The following is a 17,422-nucleotide window of genomic DNA, read 5'->3' as shown; positions in this document are numbered from 1 at the left end:
CCGATGTTTGGCACGGACAGAGGGTGAGAAAAAAAAGGAAATTCAAATCAGAATGCCAATCTCAGCAAAAGAACACGAACTCCTCGAGCTGGAATCTATGACAAAAAATTAACATTCAAGATGTTATTGGTGACTGATTTCTTAGGCAACAGGGCTAGCCGCCTGCACCTGAGTATGACTCTTTAAAGATCGAGTCACCGATGCCTGGATTGCTGGTATTCTGCCTGTTAATAGTGGAGACCAATAGTTCGAGGCCATTGACATTCCGTGGAGAGATGATCTCCATTAACCGTGACCGTCTCTTTGGCACTGCCGAGCCACAATCGACGCACCAAAAGTCTACTTTTCCCCTGGGTAAATTGCCCTGCGGGACGGTGTGAAATGCAGCCTTGCTAGTGGGGAATCCACCCTGAGTCAACCTCAACCCCATGGATCACAGTTCCTCACGGCATCCAGGCACAAAAAAGTGGGCTTTCTCACCCTGGCAAAACACCTAGGCTACAAGCCACAATGTCGGGACCCTCATTCGGGGCCTTCTCCCCGGGATGGTGTGCAAATTAGGACCCCGTTACTCATGGCCCCAGATCGTGCCCGGGTGAATGTTCCATGTCCCAATACGGGTGCCCTAGGCAGACTACCGGGGCTGGCTAGGAATAGCCACAGTGCTCCGACGCTGCCTGACGTCCTTGTCTTGTTCTTTCGTGTTCTTTAATTCCCTATATAGATCACACATGCCTTCTTGATTTTTCTGTTTCATCCATCTCAAGTCAATTCATCCTGATCGAATCCTACCGGCCTCGATCCACACACTTGATTATATACAGTCTCGCTCTTGCTTCTTGTTCTTGTACCGATACCTCACTACCGAACAAAACTTCTACAATCTTACGATCCATCAATCTTCACAATAATGCCTTCGCTTTGGTACTGCTGCCATTGCTCCTTCGGCCCTCACAACGCGGCCCTTTACGTCTCCTGCATCAGCTGTAACAGACAACGCTGCGGAGGCTGCAAAGAAGAAAAGGTCGAGGACTCTCTCCACGCCCACTCTAGCTCCCATAGCTGCCACGAGACTTCGCCTTACCCAACGGCCGTCAGCTTGAACATCCCTCACATGCCTTCTCTCGACACACGGCCAATGTTGCCCGCTGGTATCGATTTACCTCAGATTCGATCATTGCGGCCGGGCCTTGCTGCACCTCCGCCATATTTCGCACTCGGCGGATTGCAAGCAACAACATACTCCCAAACCTACATGTACATCTGCTGCAACTGCAATGATGGACCAAAAGTCTACAACGTCCAACCACGATGCACCGAATGCCAACATGTGGCCTGCAGCAACTGTGTTTCTGTCAAGTGAGCTACCATTTTTGGGGTTTATGATTGACGACTACGAATGAAATGTAAGGGTTTTTCTTCTCCTGCTTGCTCAGCTCCGAGGCCAAGTCGCTGACCTAATCTCAGTCAAAGATATACCTATGTGATTTTACCGTTTGGACCCTTTGTCTTCCTTACTTTTCCTACTGTATGCGTTGTCCAGCATTTTACGATACTCAGCATGGCCCGGTGCATGTGTTTTTCCTTTTTTTATTTCCCCCTTTTCATTTTGATTTTTTGCATTGCCATTTTCCGTTTATCGCTTTAGGTGACGATTAGATGAGCTAGAAAGACGCTGTATACTCCTGTGCTTAATTTAGTTTAGGGGCGATGAGGTAAGCAGGCGGGCCTGTCTGCCTTGTTGGCCCTAATTTTTCGGTTCTTTCTGTTCAAAGAATGAAATTGCATTCCAATTCCAATTCTCAATCTATTCAAAATCTTACAATAATGGCGCAGTGCAGCAAATGGTCGAGTCATACTATGACTCCTAGTGGATCTGCAACCAGGGTGTTCTCTTTCCTAGAGAAACCTAGCAACAACCTTGTAACGCGACTGAGCCGCAAAGCCCCAGCCAATCCCATTCAGCCGCTCGCCTGAGGCTCGGGCGGAAACAAAGGCCTGTCTGCATCACCCAATCCCAGACCAATCCTCTATCCGGATGTGCTCCACGCCAATGCGCCCGGGACTAGTCTGTTGCTCCTGGCCCCAAGGAAATAATAATAAAATTCAGCTATGGCCAAAGCCAAAGCTGAAGAAATGCGAAAGAAAAGTAAATTAATCCACCGCCCTTTACTCCTGCATGTACAGCTCGGCAGCCCTACAACCCTTACCAAAGTAGCGGTCCGTCACATTTACCCTTGGAATCTAGCCCCAAGCCCACATTGACGCCTACATCCACGCCCTTCAAGGTCATGTTCAAGGTCAAGTTCGACATCTCAACACTCTTGGCCCCAAACGACTCTTTGTCAAACTCACATAAACCCGCTCCCGCGCGTCTCAGCCCCGCCAAAGCATCATAGAACGGACCGGTCCATGAAGGAGGGAAAAGGAAAAGGGCCCACATGGGCGATTTTTTATGCGCGAAATCGAGGCAGTGCTAACGGGGAATTTCATACAGATCCCGCGTGCCCCCGTTGACGCTTTTTACTATCGAGCTCGGTTTTCCCTTTGTCTGCGCCCGCCTTCCTGCTCCGCGGAGCTTACTTTTTCGTTCTTAGTTTCCCTATTAGTTTCCCCCCACCACGTCGCTTGACCTCAGCCGCGGTGACGTCGTTGAATGGCTTGATCAGTGTGATCTCTAATATGATTTTGGTTGTTATGTCCAAATTAGTTATTAGACATGAGAAAATTCGAATCAAGACTGAACCCATGTACAGTTGTGATACATCTCATCTATGAGTATTTCAAATAATTATATAACTGAAGCTCATATATGAAAAAAAAAGCCTGAACATAAAGAGTAGGCACAGGTAGACAATGACATAAGACCACCAAGTGGGTCTTGACCGCAAGAATCCACCCAGGCACAGGCGCGGACTGGCGCCCCCGGGCACCAGCACGGGATCTTCTGTTCACCCAAAATTGCCCGCGCCCACGGGGTTCAATTAAATTCCTTATGGTTGACAGGTTGCCGAGATGCCGCTCTTGCCAAATACACTTTGCAAGGTGAGGCGTGACCTTTATGCCCCGCCTGGAGCCAATGGCAGCCCAGATCGCGATTGAACTATACCAGCCAGTCTTCCCCGATCCCCGTATGTCTCAGTCTTGCTGCATGGTGAACTATGAAATCTGCCTTGAGGCACTTAATGTAATACAATATCTAATCATAAAACCGTTACTCGATTTGATTCCCCTTCGGCATCTCTAGTGTTCCTGGCTTAGTTTATCTCGTGCTCCACTTATCAGCTTATCAGTATCAGCCCTGGCGGCCAGACGTCATACATAAGCCTAAGCCTCCGAGGCCTTAGGCTTGATTTCTACTAGTTTGAGACGTGTTCAGCTGAGCATACTTGCCTAGTGCCTTAGGTTCAGCTGTTATCATCAATTTAAAATGTGTCGTGTTGAATTCCTACTTAGAGCATCTACACGTGTCCACATCCCCTGCATCCCGGAGCGCGACGCGAATATTCTAGAATAAAATCACGTTATTGGAGGCTTATTTTCCTGAAATTTTGTTGTTTATTCTTTATGTCAAAGTTCTGCATGTTGCATTCCAGTTCCAAGTGCAAACGTTTTTAGCCCCGACCGGTTCCAAGGTTGAGACTATACTTAGCACCAAGCTATTCTTGACCCGTTACTACGGTCGGGTCAGCGACAGTGATTAGATATGTTTCATAAATATATTATATCGTGCACGCCTGAGTGGGAATGATGCAAAGCCGGGCTCATGTGTTGCATGTACCTACATGTTTATCTAATATACAAGGTGGGGTAAACACGTTTTGCACGAATGTTTATTTTTGATGCACTGACGTTAAAATTGGCCCCCTGCCCCCGGCGCCTATATGTGAAATATCATTTCAATGTCAGACATCTTGAGATCCAACCATACGGATTGCAGGAATAAAAATAGTATTTGGAGATTTATCATCAATCGATGGTATTCTAAGGTTGCATGACTTGTGGTTGCAGTGGATCTCCTGGGAGCGTTGCAAAGGGTCATCGAGAACATTCTTGGAAGATGTATTCATGAGTCAAAAGAATTTCATGATCCTGCAGGTGGTCGCAATATTGAACCTGAACGCTGGGAACGTATCAGATCGATGGAAATTGAGTCATAAACCCCATGCAGGATAATCCTTGGATCGCGGTGGCTGTGAGATCATCTACATCTTGGGACAACCTATATTTCTAACCCAGGTAAACACAACGTGGCGCCTTAGGGGTGATGCGATCAGGTGCCTTACCAGAAATTAGCCAGGCAACCTTGGAACTGCCCAGGTGTTTTATGTCAATAATAAATGTAGGTACATACCTAGATGGCTAGCTACCTACAACTAGGTACACCCTGAGGTGAGTGTAGCTTATCTACATTTGTAAGACAGAAACAGTACTGAAATGGAGAACATTTAAAATACGTAATATTCACATTCAAATCGCTATATGCTTCAATAACTGCCATCCGGCGCATCATAATGGCGCGTCATAATCATACACCCTTCCATTCCATTATCAAAAGCCCGAGCATGAAATCAGAGCCCAAGAGAATTGACCGGGGTTTAGAATGTCATTATCAGAAGCTGAACAGCGTAAATAAAACCATCAGCTGCGATGGAGGCACCCTAGCACCATACTGTCGTGTACTGGAATATTCACAGCACCAAGATCGATTAAGATCATAGTCCGATTGACTGCAGAGCAGAAACACCTGCTTTATGTCGATGAATTTTCAATGCAGGCAGAACGCCGCGCTGGCTAATGATGCAGGAAACAAGGGAAGAAGTTAAAGAGACGAAAAATACCTCAACGTCCAATGGGACGGGGATGGGGGTATCGTAAGGAAAGGGGGAGAGGCTCGGGAAAGGGAGTATCAAGGATATCCCGTTAGATGGCAGCGACCAAGCCAAATAGGCTGTGTCAGCTCGTTTTGGGGACATCCTTAGTTTCAAGGATATGCTTGAATGTTACAGGGACAAGACACGCGAGGGGTCTTGGAGAAAGCGCCTACGGTATGCGGCTATCTCAGCAGCCACGGTGCTGAAGTCTTTCACCTTGTCACGTCGCATCTCGTTGATGATCTCCTTCAGTCCAGCAAGATACGTTTCTTTTTCTTCTTCGGTTTCGCCCTCTCGAACGGAGCCCATCTCGATGAGGATCTTATCATCTGCCGAGGTTAATAACACTGTGGTCAGCACGCGAACAGGGTAGAAAGATGGAAAGTGGACGGCGACGATGATATATCAATGAAGCAGCGAAAACATAATGTGCTGACAAGAAGGGGACGAGAAGGTCTCGTAGGACCCATGAAGGATGTTGGGGTAACAAGGAAATACAAAAGGGAAGTGAAAACCATTTTGAAATGTTGAACGGCTGTTAAGTCGTCGACGCACCGCTAAGAGTCATGTCCCGGAAATGTTGGAATTGACAAGACCGATCATTGCACACGCCACCAGCCAATTCATAAGGGCAAAAGTAATTCATTGAGTCAATGTCATGGCTGTAGGTTAGCGAACGGTAACCGTCCGAGACATCCTCAGTATAGCCAGGGTGGTATCGATAAGCCTTAAAAGAACGCAGAGGGCTGACGTAAGGAGTGAATTTTGAGTCCGAGGTGGCCGGTGTCGAAGACGTTTGGTTCTGCGGGGGTCAGTACTTTATTCCCACAAGTATCCTCTGGAAAGATGTTTTTCATACACCAAGTATTCCGACCTGAGAATCAGGCTGAGCTTCCAAGGTCGGCACCTGAGATGCAACCGTTAGTGGTTTATCAGCTGGATGGTCGTCCAGCATAGCCACATCTTGCTCCGGATCCTCTAGAGGAGCGGGGCTGAAAGGTGGACTGTAGGGTGAATTTGGCTCTGCTGAAGTCTCTGGCTCCGGAGGTTCATATGCTTCCGATTCTTCCGATGCTGCAGATGATTCACGCATGGACTGCTGTTCAGCGTCGACATCCTGGTTGCTAAGATTATCCATGATGGTATTGCTTTCGGTCATGTCGGGTAATGGACCCTCGGAAAGGGGACGACTAGAAGCAAGATCTGCATCTTGCCCCGAAGGTGAAGAGGTGGGCATAGAGTCTACGACCGGAGGCTCGGTAGGAGATGCTTGACCGCTCGAGCCTTGTTCAATGCTCAGTGACTCAGCAGAAACGTTTTTGATAGGCACGACGGGGTTTGGTTCCGAGATAGAGGCCTCGGTCTGGGGTTGTGTCGAGCTGGTCATGGAATCCAATGTTTGTGGTTCACCAAGCGTAGCAGGCTCTTCATCACTAGGTGAGCCTCCGCGGGCGCTAGAGATATCCTCAGACTCATCCATTGCAGACCCAGAAGACTCAGACTGTGAGGGACTTGAAGGCGATGCAGCGAGATCCTTAACTTGGTTGACAGAAGGGTTAACTTCGGATTTTTGAACAACCAAAGGGGCCGTTGAGATGGAAGGTGGGATGGAGGCGTGTGTATCACCAATGCCATAATTTCCCCTGTCTGCAGATGCAGTTACCTGAGAGTTTGGGGTCACTGCGAAAAGGTTATTAGATATTCGACGCGACAATGTGATGGGGTCGATTCGAAGAGCATACATTCAGTTTGGGCAGTGAATTGTTTCTTGGCTTCGGCTTGTCGTCGCAAGTCATCCAAAATCTCCAATGATAGACCACCAATCTCATACGCAAGGTTCTTCAGCTCCCCAATAAGCGGGACTTGACCCTCTCTTACTTCCTTGGCTTTTGTGATATCGAATAACAGCTTATCCGCCTCATCTTTGCAGGCAGCAAAGCGGGAGTCGCGGCTCAAAGTTTCAGGGTCTGACTCAATATCCTTCATCTGGAGAACTTTGGACCTGATATTGTCTAGTTGTGCCAAATCCAGGGAAGCAAGAATACGCACTGAAGACTCACTGAAGGAATCAATAAGGTTTTGCTGGTCAGCAAAACTGGTCATCGTGGTGCTCGTGCCGGCCGCTGCTTTTGCAGTGGAGGCTGAGATGGATGTTTCTGCTTCATAAACATCCATGGGACTCAAGTGCCCTGCGGAGGACGAAGATGTAGCAGAATCATCAACGGTACGAGGTGACTCCGTTCGATTGGCAGCTTCTTTCGCCTTTCGTGCCTTTCGCTGCTGCTCAAGCAGTGCTATCTTACGATGCATTGCTTGAATCTCCAGGTCCTTCTGTCGCATATTTTCGTTGTCACTTTGCCAGGAAAGGCCCTGTGGAGTTGAAGTAGATGAAGGATATTTTTGAAGAGCCGGCCGAGAATTCTCGAGGACCACTGTAGGGTGGGCCTCGGTTTCGTGATTCGAGTCCACGTCCATGGAGTCAGGATCATCCCCATACAGTGATTCGTCCTCATCATCGTCACTGAACTCAATGACGACTCGATCTGCAGGACGTAATTGACCCGCTCCATAGCCCAATTGCTTCTTATAAGCCGAATCAGGCTCGTCAAAGTCCGATGCGCGAGGTCGTTTGCGCTGGCCTGTTCGGGAAACAGGAGCCGAATCGACAGCGATTCCCTGAGAGATTTCTGTAGAGGGCTTTGAGCCTGCATCTTGCTTCGACCCAGTCATGAATAATCCTGGAATGGTGGCGGATTCCGATGGTTGAGCTACAGGGGGGCGGACAGGTAGTGGATGCTGGGCCACTGGCGCTGCGGAACTCGTATCGTCGGCAGGTTGACTAACCCGGGAGACATTGCTAGGTTCATTGAGCTGAGCCTTTTGTTGGCTTTTCAACAGTGCTTGCCGTTTGAGCTCTTCGATTCGCTGTCTTGCTAACTCAGTCTGGGCTTTATTTTTCCCCCTCATAGGAACCACAGTTGATTTGACCGGGGTGTCACTGGATGGATTAGATGGAGTGGGTGTCGCTGCAACGCTTCGAGGCTCGTTTGGAACCGCCTTAGTTGCTGCCTCGGACGATTTCGCGGCCTTGGCAGCAAGCATTCTGGCAATCACTTCTTTCCTCTCCATTGGCTTCCCCGAGTCGGACTGAGCAGCGGAAGATGGGGCAGATGCAGGAACTGGAGGTGCAGCTGTCGATTTCGGTCCAACATCATCGACCTTTTTTGGCGTGGCTGATTGTGCTGGCTTGGTCGACACGGGGACTTGAGCGGTTGCGCTCTGGTCAAGTTTCTCAACCTCAGTGGTTATTTTGATTCCAACCTGCTTGTAAAGTTCTCTCAAAATCGCTGGGTTCAAGCCTTCAGCTACCAGTTCATTGTACTGGATGTTGTGAGGCACTAGGCTGAGAAGGGCACCTTGGGCCTGTACACGAAGCTGTATTGCTGACCTGGACAACGAAGAGTCTTTCAATGCAGTAGTCATGCGTTCCCGCTTCTGCATTTCGATCGCACGATCAAGCACTTCAGGGTCCGCAGCAACCGAGAGAGGAGGATTATAAGCTACTTAGGGTTAGTATGGAAAGTTAAATCGGGACGGCTGAACTCCATACGTGTGCTGCTTCTACTTGAAGCGCGTGACCTTGATGACATTGTTTCACCCTCTTCCATTTCAGAATGATGACTTGGTGGATGATTACTCCTGGCCAAGTTGGAGGCCCTGGCATCTTTCTTCAGACCCGACCGTTCATTTTCTTCGTCGCTAATCTCGCCCTCCTCGCGATTGTGATCAATCAGCCCAGCTACCGTCTTCGGTTGCTGCTGGAATTCGGGTTGTGGTCGCTGGTTTCCGTTCGCTGCTAGTACGTTTCCAGACACTGGTTTTGGAATGGGGGACCCTGCGGGCGCCTGCATTGATGTGTAATCTAGAGGCGGCATCTGCATAGAAGTGAAAGGCTGAGGAGGGATTTGTGAAGGGTCAAACGGAGCTACGAATGGCAAAGGAGGTGGGAAATATGGGTGAGCATGGGTGGCAGGTCCGGTGAGCTGCGCATTGGCGTAAAAGGCCGCCATGTTGGGATCAAAAGGCACATGCGGGTTGAACGGAGGCATTTGATGACCTGCCGCCAAGTATTCCGGATTTGTTTGAAAATCAGGAGGCATTATCGAGGGATATGGGGGAGGCCACTGCGAGTAGTTCGGGTGGCCACCGAACGCAGGGGGTGGTTGGCTGGACATGTCAAGATCGCGCTTCTTTGGGGACACGGTCGCGAAATTTGAGATGAGGTGATTTAAGAGAAGAAAAGTGAGATCAAACACCAGATGTCATGGTGAAGAGGTGGTGTGGTCGCAGATACCTTGGGGAAAAACTTTGAAGTTGAACGATGATGAGATCAACGCGCGCCACTTGAATACCTTCGCCTTGGACAGTATCGGCAGATAGATACACGTATCTCAGCCGAATAAATGATGATGATAAACTGGTTGTGGAGGGTTCGAGGATGGTTCAAACGGGAAGCGCCAGGATTCCCGAGGTGAGTCTCATGTCTTAGTGATGTGATAGAAATTAAGCGCGCAAAAAAGTGATCTGGTCATGTGACTAGACACGGGCCACCGATCGGCGGGAACCCGAGGAACGCAGTGTAAACAAACAGCGTCAGTAGTGTCTCCGCCTTCGTCACATCACGTCTCCAAACTCCACCTCCACCTCGGGACTTGTTCCTTGCATTTCCTTGTATTCTACTACATTTTCTCATCGCTTTGCTGCTCAATATCCCAGAGCTGGCCTCTCATCAAGATTCAATTTGCTATGGGAAACGCTCAAAAGCGCAAATAATGATCTATTGACCACTGTTTCGATATGCTTCCGTCTCAGCTGAACAATTCGCCAAAGCGGGCGAGTGCGTTCGTGCGATCCTCTCCCTCACCAGCACCCCAGTCGCAAACGCGCCCTAAATCAGCTATCATTGCACCATCTCATGGGTTAGAGATGACCAAAGGACATCTTCGCAACTCGTCAGTCTCACAGCTATCGCCGACACTATCTCCCGCCTCCATGAACCGGGAACGGTCAAATTCGCGCAATAATGTAGCATCCGGGACTTTTGCCCCGAGCTTTATTAAATCCGAGGAGATGCGACGGGGCGCGGATGAAATCCGAGGAATTGAGGGAGAGAACGACTTTTCCGGCAACAAATATGTTTGGTTACGCGACCCACAAAAGGCATTTGTCCGCGGATTGGTGCTAGAGGAATTGGAGGGAAACCGCCTGTTGGTGCAAAGTGACGATGGCGAGGTAGGAATATTCACCCCAGCGATGACGAAGTGGGGTAGTTAACAGCCCGAGCAGCAACGCGAAGTCGACGCGGACCAAGTGGACAAGGTCAATCCCGCCAAATTCGACAAGGCAGATGATATGGCAGAATTGACGCACCTGAACGAGGCCTCAGTGGTCCACAACCTTTACACGAGATACCAGTCGGATCTGATCTACGTCAGTCTATTCATATCTTGCGTCACTACACATACTGATCTTGTGGTGAACAGACATACTCAGGACTTTTCTTGGTCACAATAAATCCTTATTGCCCGTTGTCTATCTACACAAATGAATACGTCAAGATGTACAAAGGGCGGGGAAGAGAGGAAACACGCCCCCATATATTTGCAATGGCGGATGAGGCGTTCAGAAACCTGGTGGAAGAGGGCGAGAACCAAAGTATTCTCGTCACGTAAGTGTTTTGTTGATCTGTTACCAGAATTGGGCTGACTGTCGTTGATAGTGGTGAATCCGGAGCTGGTAAAACTGAAAATACAAAGAAAGTCATTCAGTATCTTGCAGCAGTCGCAACTTCCGATACCCCATACGCGCGGTCTGGGACCAAGCAAATATCGAACCTTTCACAACAAATTTTACGAGCCAATCCTATTCTTGAAGCCTTCGGTAACGGGCAGACTGTCCGCAACAACAATTCCTCACGTTTCGGCAAATTCATTCGAATCGAATTCTCGAGATCTGGTCAGATTTGTGGCGCATGGATCGATTGGTATCTATTGGAGAAATCTCGAGTGGTCAAGCCAAATCCCAACGAACGCAATTATCACATCTTTTACCAGCTGTTGCAGGGTGCGGACCGCAGCACCCGAGAAAAGCTACTGCTGACCGGCCTTCAAATCGAGGACTTTGCTTATACACGTGATGGTAATGATTCCATTGTTGGCGTTTCCGACAAAGATGAGTGGAATTCCTTGATTGAAGCTTTCCATGTCATGAACTTCTCGGAAGACGACCAACTCTGCATCTTGCGAACAATTGCTGCTGTTCTGCACCTAGGCAATGTCACTATTGCGAAGGAAAGTGTCCGGGCCGATCAAGCCGCCCTTGGCACCAATGGATACGCAAGTGTCGAGAAGGCCTGTCAACTGTTGGGAATTCCCGCGGAACCGTTCGTCAAAGGCCTATTGCACCCGAGGGTCAAGGCTGGTCGTGAATGGGTAGAGAAAGTGCAAACGCCCGAGCAGGTTCGCCTGTCGCTAGATGCTCTGTCCAAGGGCATCTATGAACGTGGCTTTGGCGACTTGGTGGCCCGTATCAACAAGCAATTGGGCCGCTCGATGACCGAGGATAACTACTTCATTGGCGTGCTTGATATTGCTGGATTCGAAATTTTTGAGAACAACAGTTTTGAACAGCTCTGTATCAACTACACAAACGAAAAACTCCAGCAATTCTTCAACCACCACATGTTCGTTCTTGAGCAGGAGGAGTATGCTCGGGAGCAGATTGAGTGGCAGTTTATCGATTTCGGCAAAGATTTACAACCTACAATTGACCTGATTGAGTTGACGAACCCAATCGGCATCTTTTCATGCCTCGATGAAGACTGCGTGATGCCCAAAGCCACGGATAAGTCTTTCACAGAGAAGCTGCATTCTTTGTGGGATCGAAAGACCCCTAAATACCGATCTTCTCGCCTTAGCCAAGGGTTTGTCCTTACCCACTACGCTGCTGAGGTAGAATACAGCACACAGGATTGGCTTGAAAAGAACAAAGATCCAATGAACGATAACATCACCCGGCTCCTTGCCAGTTCAGACGATGCACATGTTGCCAATCTCTTTGTGGACTGCGCAGACCCCGAAGAAGGGAGCGAGAATCCGCGAAGCCGGGTAAAAAAGGGCTTGTTCCGAACCGTGGCCCAAAGGCACAAGGAGCAGCTGTCCAGCTTGATGGCCCAACTTCACTCCACTCACCCTCATTTCGTTCGTTGTATCTTGCCAAACCATAAGAAGCGCCCAAAGATGCTTCATGCTCCATTGGTCCTGGACCAGCTTCGGTGCAATGGTGTTCTCGAAGGAATTAGAATCGCTCGAACAGGATTCCCCAACCGCTTGCCCTTCGCCGAATTCCGTCAGCGTTATGAAGTTCTTTGCCAGAACATGCCGAAGGGATACCTAGAAGGACAAAGTGCTGCGCAAATCATGCTAGAAAAGCTTGGAATGGACCGAACCTGGTATCGCGTGGGCCGAACAAAGGTTTTCTTCAGGGCCGGTGTTTTGGCTGACTTGGAAGAAAAGCGTGATAAGCTCATTCGCAGTATTATGTCGCGCTTCCAATCTGTCGCGCGAGGTTTCATCCAACGGAGGATTTCCAACAAGCGTCTTTACCGAGCCGAGGCTACGCGTATCATTCAGCAGAACTTCCATTCATACTTGGACTTGAAAGAAAGCCCTTGGTGGCAACTGTTCTCCACAATGAAGCCTCTTCTTGGTGACACCCGAAACGCGAAGGAAGTCAAAAAGAGAGATGACAAGATCAAGGAGCTCGAAGCAAAAATGGCTCAAGAAAACTCTGACCGACAAAAGATCGAAGAAGATAGACGACGCACTGAGATGGAGATTCATAAAATCCAGCAGACTTTAGAGGGCGAGCGTGCACTCGCACTCGACAAGGAGGAAATCTTCAAGCGCCTACAACTTCGCGAGGGAGAACTTTCCGAGAAGCTCGCAGGAGCGATCGCAGACCAGGAGAGCCTCGAGGAACAATTAGATGAGTTGGTCGATGCAAAGAAGAGGACCGATGACGAACTAGATCTCCGAATTACCCAGCTTGAACAAGCTGGTCAAATCATCCAACAACTTGAGTCAGAGAAAAATGAACTGCAAACTCGATTGGAAGAGGTTAATGCCAAACTCTCTGAAGCCGACTCTCAGTTCTCCGCTAAGGACGGTGAAATTCAAGGGTTGGGCCAGGAAATCAAAATGCTTCAAAGTCATCTGAGTTTGAAGGATCGCAAATTGCAGGAGCTCGAAGCCAAATTGCTAAAGACAGACCAAGACCTTGATATCAAGCTCGCAAACACTTCAAAAGAGCTCGACAAGTCAAAGAAAGAGGTTCGGGAGTTAGTCGAAGTGAATCGGTCCATCCGCCAGCAAATATCCGAACTGTCTACGACGTCCACAGGCTACGAGGACCTTCTTAGGCGCAAGGAGAGTGAGATGGCCATCCTACGCAACGATGCCAAGAAGCACGATGAGGATAGATGCATCATTGAAGCGGAGAAGAAATCACTTAACACTCGTCACGATAACATGCAAACCCGCCTTCGAGAGGTCCAGGCAGAGAGGGATGCTATGCGCTCGGAGAAGGTCCAGCTCGAGCGAGAAGCTGCAGATGTCAAGAAGTTACTCGAGACAAAAAGATCCGAGGATGCAGAGGCTGGCGAGAGCAGGAAACTCTTGGAACAGCAAGTCCAAGACCTGAAGGAGCAACTTTTCAAGACCGAAGCTGACCTCAGCCGTGAGCGCCAGTCAAGAGATGATGTTCAGATGCTCGCTGAGCATAACCTCAAGGACCTGTCTACTAAGTACGAAGCGCTCAATGAGTCGAAGATCACGATCGAGAAAGAGATGTACATTCAACAAGACAGTCTTCGTCGGGCCACTGAGGCTCGTGTCGCTGCTGAAACATCGCGAAAAGAGCTGCAATCTGAATTAATTAAGCTTCGCGACCGATTCACGGATGCCGAAACCGCACGCTTGAATGCAGACGCGGAAGCTGAACGCAAGATCAAAAAGCAAGCTGAGGAGCATATCATGGGGTTGCGCAATGCTCTTGATGAGAAAGCTCGCCAACTCGAAGAAGTGGATGCAGAGCGCTCCCAGCTTTCCAGTCGGATACAACAACTTATGCATACCATTTCAGAGTCTGACAACTTCCGTATTCGCCACGACCAGCATAAGGAGCGCTTGGAGCGTGAGCTTGTGACGTTACGGGGACGACTCACGGCCTCTGAGAATGATAATCGGTCCCTTCTTACCAAAATCCAGCAAAAGAACCTTGACATCGCTCGATCCACATCCAAGGCTAGCGACAACAATCGATTGCGCCTGCAAACCCTCCAGAAGGAGAAGACAAAGTTGGAAGATGAGAACAAGAACATTGGTCGCCAAATCGGGGATCTTCAAATGACGATCACGTCTCTTGAGAAGCAGAGGGAGAAGCTGACCTTGAATGTTGAGGATCTCAACCATGAAGTCAACCGTGAACACAAGACCAGCCGAAATGCCGAAAAGGCTGCCTCCACGGCCAACCTTCAGTTAGCGGAAGTAAACCGCAACCTCGAGAATGAACGGCAGATGCGCAGTCAAGCTCAAGCGAATACTCGGCAGACCCAGGCTACCCTGGACAGAGCTAACAAGGAAATTGAGGATTTGCATCGCCAACTCATTCTTTTGCACCGAGTCTTTGAGCCAGAAGCAACCGAGCCAGCTCAGTCTTGGGAGGCTGTTCAGCCGCATTTGTCCAAGCAAGTTGATATTGCACAAGTTCTTGACACAGTGCAACATAGGCTACGGGTCACAGAAGAGAAGTATGCCAGGGCTGAAAGTCAACTTGCTGAGATGCGTCGTCGCCACGGAGACGAAATGAAGGAACTGGATGCCAAATATTCGTCCTCGAAGCGCGCTTTACTCGAAGAGATCGACCAGAATGAGGTAGCCAACACTCGCTCACCAGCCCACTTCCGCAAGAATTCCGAAAATGCTCTGAAGCGAATTTCTAACCCGTCAACGCCCAATCGTCGTTACCCTGCATACGAAGGAGCCAATGATTCTGCCAGATCTGACAAGACAGTTGATACCCAAGGCTACCAGCGTCGCATGGACACAGCCGCTGAAATCGAGGAGCTTCAGAACAAGCTTCAAATGACTGAGATGCAGAATAAGCATCTCCAGAGCCAGCTTGAACGGTCCACCCCGTCTCGTGACATCTGGCAGGACGAAAGCCCTTCAATCCGTCGCATGCACCTTCTGGAACGTGAGAACGGACGTCTTCATGACCAACTTGATGATTCTGCCAAGAAGGTATCGACATTGGAGCGTAGCATCCGATCTGGCGAACTCTCTCTTCGAGACGTCCAGGCCAAATCCCACGAAGAGCTGTACGACCTCATTAACTCGCAGGAGCAATCCCGTCGATCTTTGCTCAAGGTTCACAACGACACCATGGCCGAGTTTGCCGATGCTAAGAGCCACTACGAAAAATTGAAACGCAGCAAGGCGACATTGGAGGTTGAGCTGCGTGATGCTCGATCCGAGACTCAAGAGATGCAGTTCATTCGGGACCAAGATCTTCAAAGCCGGAATCAACTCCTACAAGAATTCTCAGACTTGCAAATCCGCCTCGACGCCGAGACATCGAGGACTGCCGATCTTGAATCAAGTCTTACTCTGTACAAGAGTCGGGCTGACGAGTATTTCAGCAAGCTTGAACAGGCGGAAATCACTGTTCTCAAGGCTAACCGCGCCGAACAGTTTGCCAAGTCACAGGGTCGAGAGGCTGAAGAGACATATGCTCAAATTATGTCTGAGCGGAAGCAGATGGATGATCTTGTGGAGGATCTGCAGCGACAGACCCAGGCCTTGGAAGCTCGAATGGAGGACAATGCCGCTGAGCTCCAAGGCGCTTTACAAGCCAAGCAACGTCTTCAGAATGAGCTTGAAGATTACCGAAACCAGCGAGCTATTGATCTTGAAGACAAGGAAACTTCCATGGAACAGACCAGACAAAAATACCAGCGGGAATTCTCGACAATCAATGGAGAACTCGAGATTGAACGCGAGCGTCTACTTAACGTCCGTGGGGAAAATGCCCGACTCCGTGAGGAACTGGAGGATTTGCGAAGCAAGTGGGACAATGAGGTTCTCAACAGCTCTACTTGGTCGAAAGAGAAGTCTCGTTTGGAGTTGGTTGTGCAGGACATCACTACCTCCCGGGATGAGGCCAGCGCGGCCCATAACGAAGCTCAGCAGAAGGTCGTGTCACTCCTATCCCAGGTGCGGAACCTTCGTACCTCCATTGAGGACACCACCGCAGAACGTGATCTGCTTCTGAAGGACAAGAAGATGCTTGAAGGACGCTTGGCTGAAGCCGGTGAGCGTCTCGAGGACCTTGCCAAGGGCGAAAGCCCCTCTATGCGTAATGCAGCCAGCATGGATCGTGAGCTTTTGGAGCTCAAATCCAAGCTTGCACAGCAAGAGGATGTCTCATCTGCCGCTGTTGGCAAGATGCGTCGCGCGGATGCTTTGGCCACTGAAATGCAGAAGGAACTCACTGCAGAACGTGAAACCAACAGCCAGCTTTTCAAGGACAAGGCGGGCTTGGAGAAGCAGCTGAAGGAGATTCAACTTCGATGCGTCGACCTTGAGACCAAGAGCTACTCTTCGGGCAGCCAAGATGTGCGATTCCTTCACAAGCGAATCAAGGAGGTAAGCTACTGCCACAATTCTAATATTGATGTATTCATGCTAATCTATCTTCCTACAGCTGGAGACCCACCTCGAAGAGCAAGAGAATAAGAATAGCGCCGAGCAGCGCTCTCTTCGTAATGTTGACCGCACAGTCAAAGATCTTCAAGCTCAGATTGACCGACGGGAGAAGATGAACGCCCAGCTGAATGAGGAACTCAACAAGGGCCGCGACAAGATCGAGCGACTTCTTCGCAACATCGATGAGCTTCAGCAAGTCGATACAGAGACACAGATGCAGGCGCGCCGTGCGGAGCGGGAGCTTCGCGAAGAACGGGAAAAGGCCTTGCGCCTGGAAAGGGAATTGGAAGGGTGGAAATCGTTACGAGTTGAACGAACCAGCACTATCGGTCGCTTGCCCATGGCTGCAATGAGTGACGTGGGTAGCAGACGAGGCAGTGCTGCTTATGGGTCTAATGATATGCCCCAACGAAAGCCTAGTAATACGAAGGGATTTCTGTGAATAAAGGGTTGAGATTTGTATCATGTGGTGAATGGAGTTGCAGTTGTGGCTTTTTGGTTTTTTGTTAGCTTTCTTTTGGTCGCCGGCGTACATGTGCATTCGGAGACCTTGGGAGGTATGCTTCGGTCATTTCGCAGTACTCTTCGCAGATCATCTACTTAGCTTGTGTTTATATTATGAGGAGGCTTACAAGACTGAATCAATACCTGAACATTGGATTTTGATACATCTGTGTTCACTTCACAATCCCTTCTGCTTTATGCCTTCACACTAGCCCTAAT

The 17,422-nt window shown here is 49.4% G+C and overlaps 3 protein-coding genes across 3 annotated transcripts; 2 read left to right on the top strand and 1 right to left on the bottom strand.

Annotated features, from left to right (window-relative positions):
- Window positions 1-910: 910 nt before the first annotated feature.
- N7484_003638 (uncharacterized protein) lies at window positions 911-1,363 on the top strand (the record flags this gene model as incomplete). Its single annotated transcript, XM_057114058.1, has 1 exon — window positions 911-1,363. The coding sequence occupies one exon, from the start codon at window positions 911-913 to the stop codon at window positions 1,361-1,363; it is 453 nt and encodes a 150-aa protein (XP_056974198.1).
- A 3,640-nt stretch (window positions 1,364-5,003) lies between these two features.
- N7484_003637 (uncharacterized protein) lies at window positions 5,004-9,109 on the bottom strand (the record flags this gene model as incomplete). Its single annotated transcript, XM_057114057.1, has 5 exons — window positions 5,004-5,203; window positions 5,430-5,676; window positions 5,734-6,554; window positions 6,617-8,434; window positions 8,485-9,109. The coding sequence occupies 5 exons, from the start codon at window positions 9,107-9,109 to the stop codon at window positions 5,004-5,006; spliced, it is 3,711 nt and encodes a 1,236-aa protein (XP_056974197.1).
- A 622-nt stretch (window positions 9,110-9,731) lies between these two features.
- Window positions 9,732-17,141, top strand: N7484_003636 (type II myosin; the record flags this gene model as incomplete). Its single annotated transcript, XM_057114056.1, has 5 exons — window positions 9,732-10,166; window positions 10,221-10,364; window positions 10,418-10,602; window positions 10,654-16,639; window positions 16,698-17,141. The coding sequence occupies 5 exons, from the start codon at window positions 9,732-9,734 to the stop codon at window positions 17,139-17,141; spliced, it is 7,194 nt and encodes a 2,397-aa protein (XP_056974196.1).
- Window positions 17,142-17,422: the final 281 nt, after the last annotated feature.

Source organism: Penicillium longicatenatum, assembly GCF_028827895.1.
Source record: "Penicillium longicatenatum strain IBT 33135 chromosome Unknown contig_2_segment0_segment0, whole genome shotgun sequence".
Lineage (NCBI taxonomy): Eukaryota > Fungi > Ascomycota > Eurotiomycetes > Eurotiales > Aspergillaceae > Penicillium > Penicillium longicatenatum.
The sequence above is the reverse complement of the archived record's forward strand: the minus strand, read 5'-3'. Positions and strand labels throughout refer to the sequence as shown.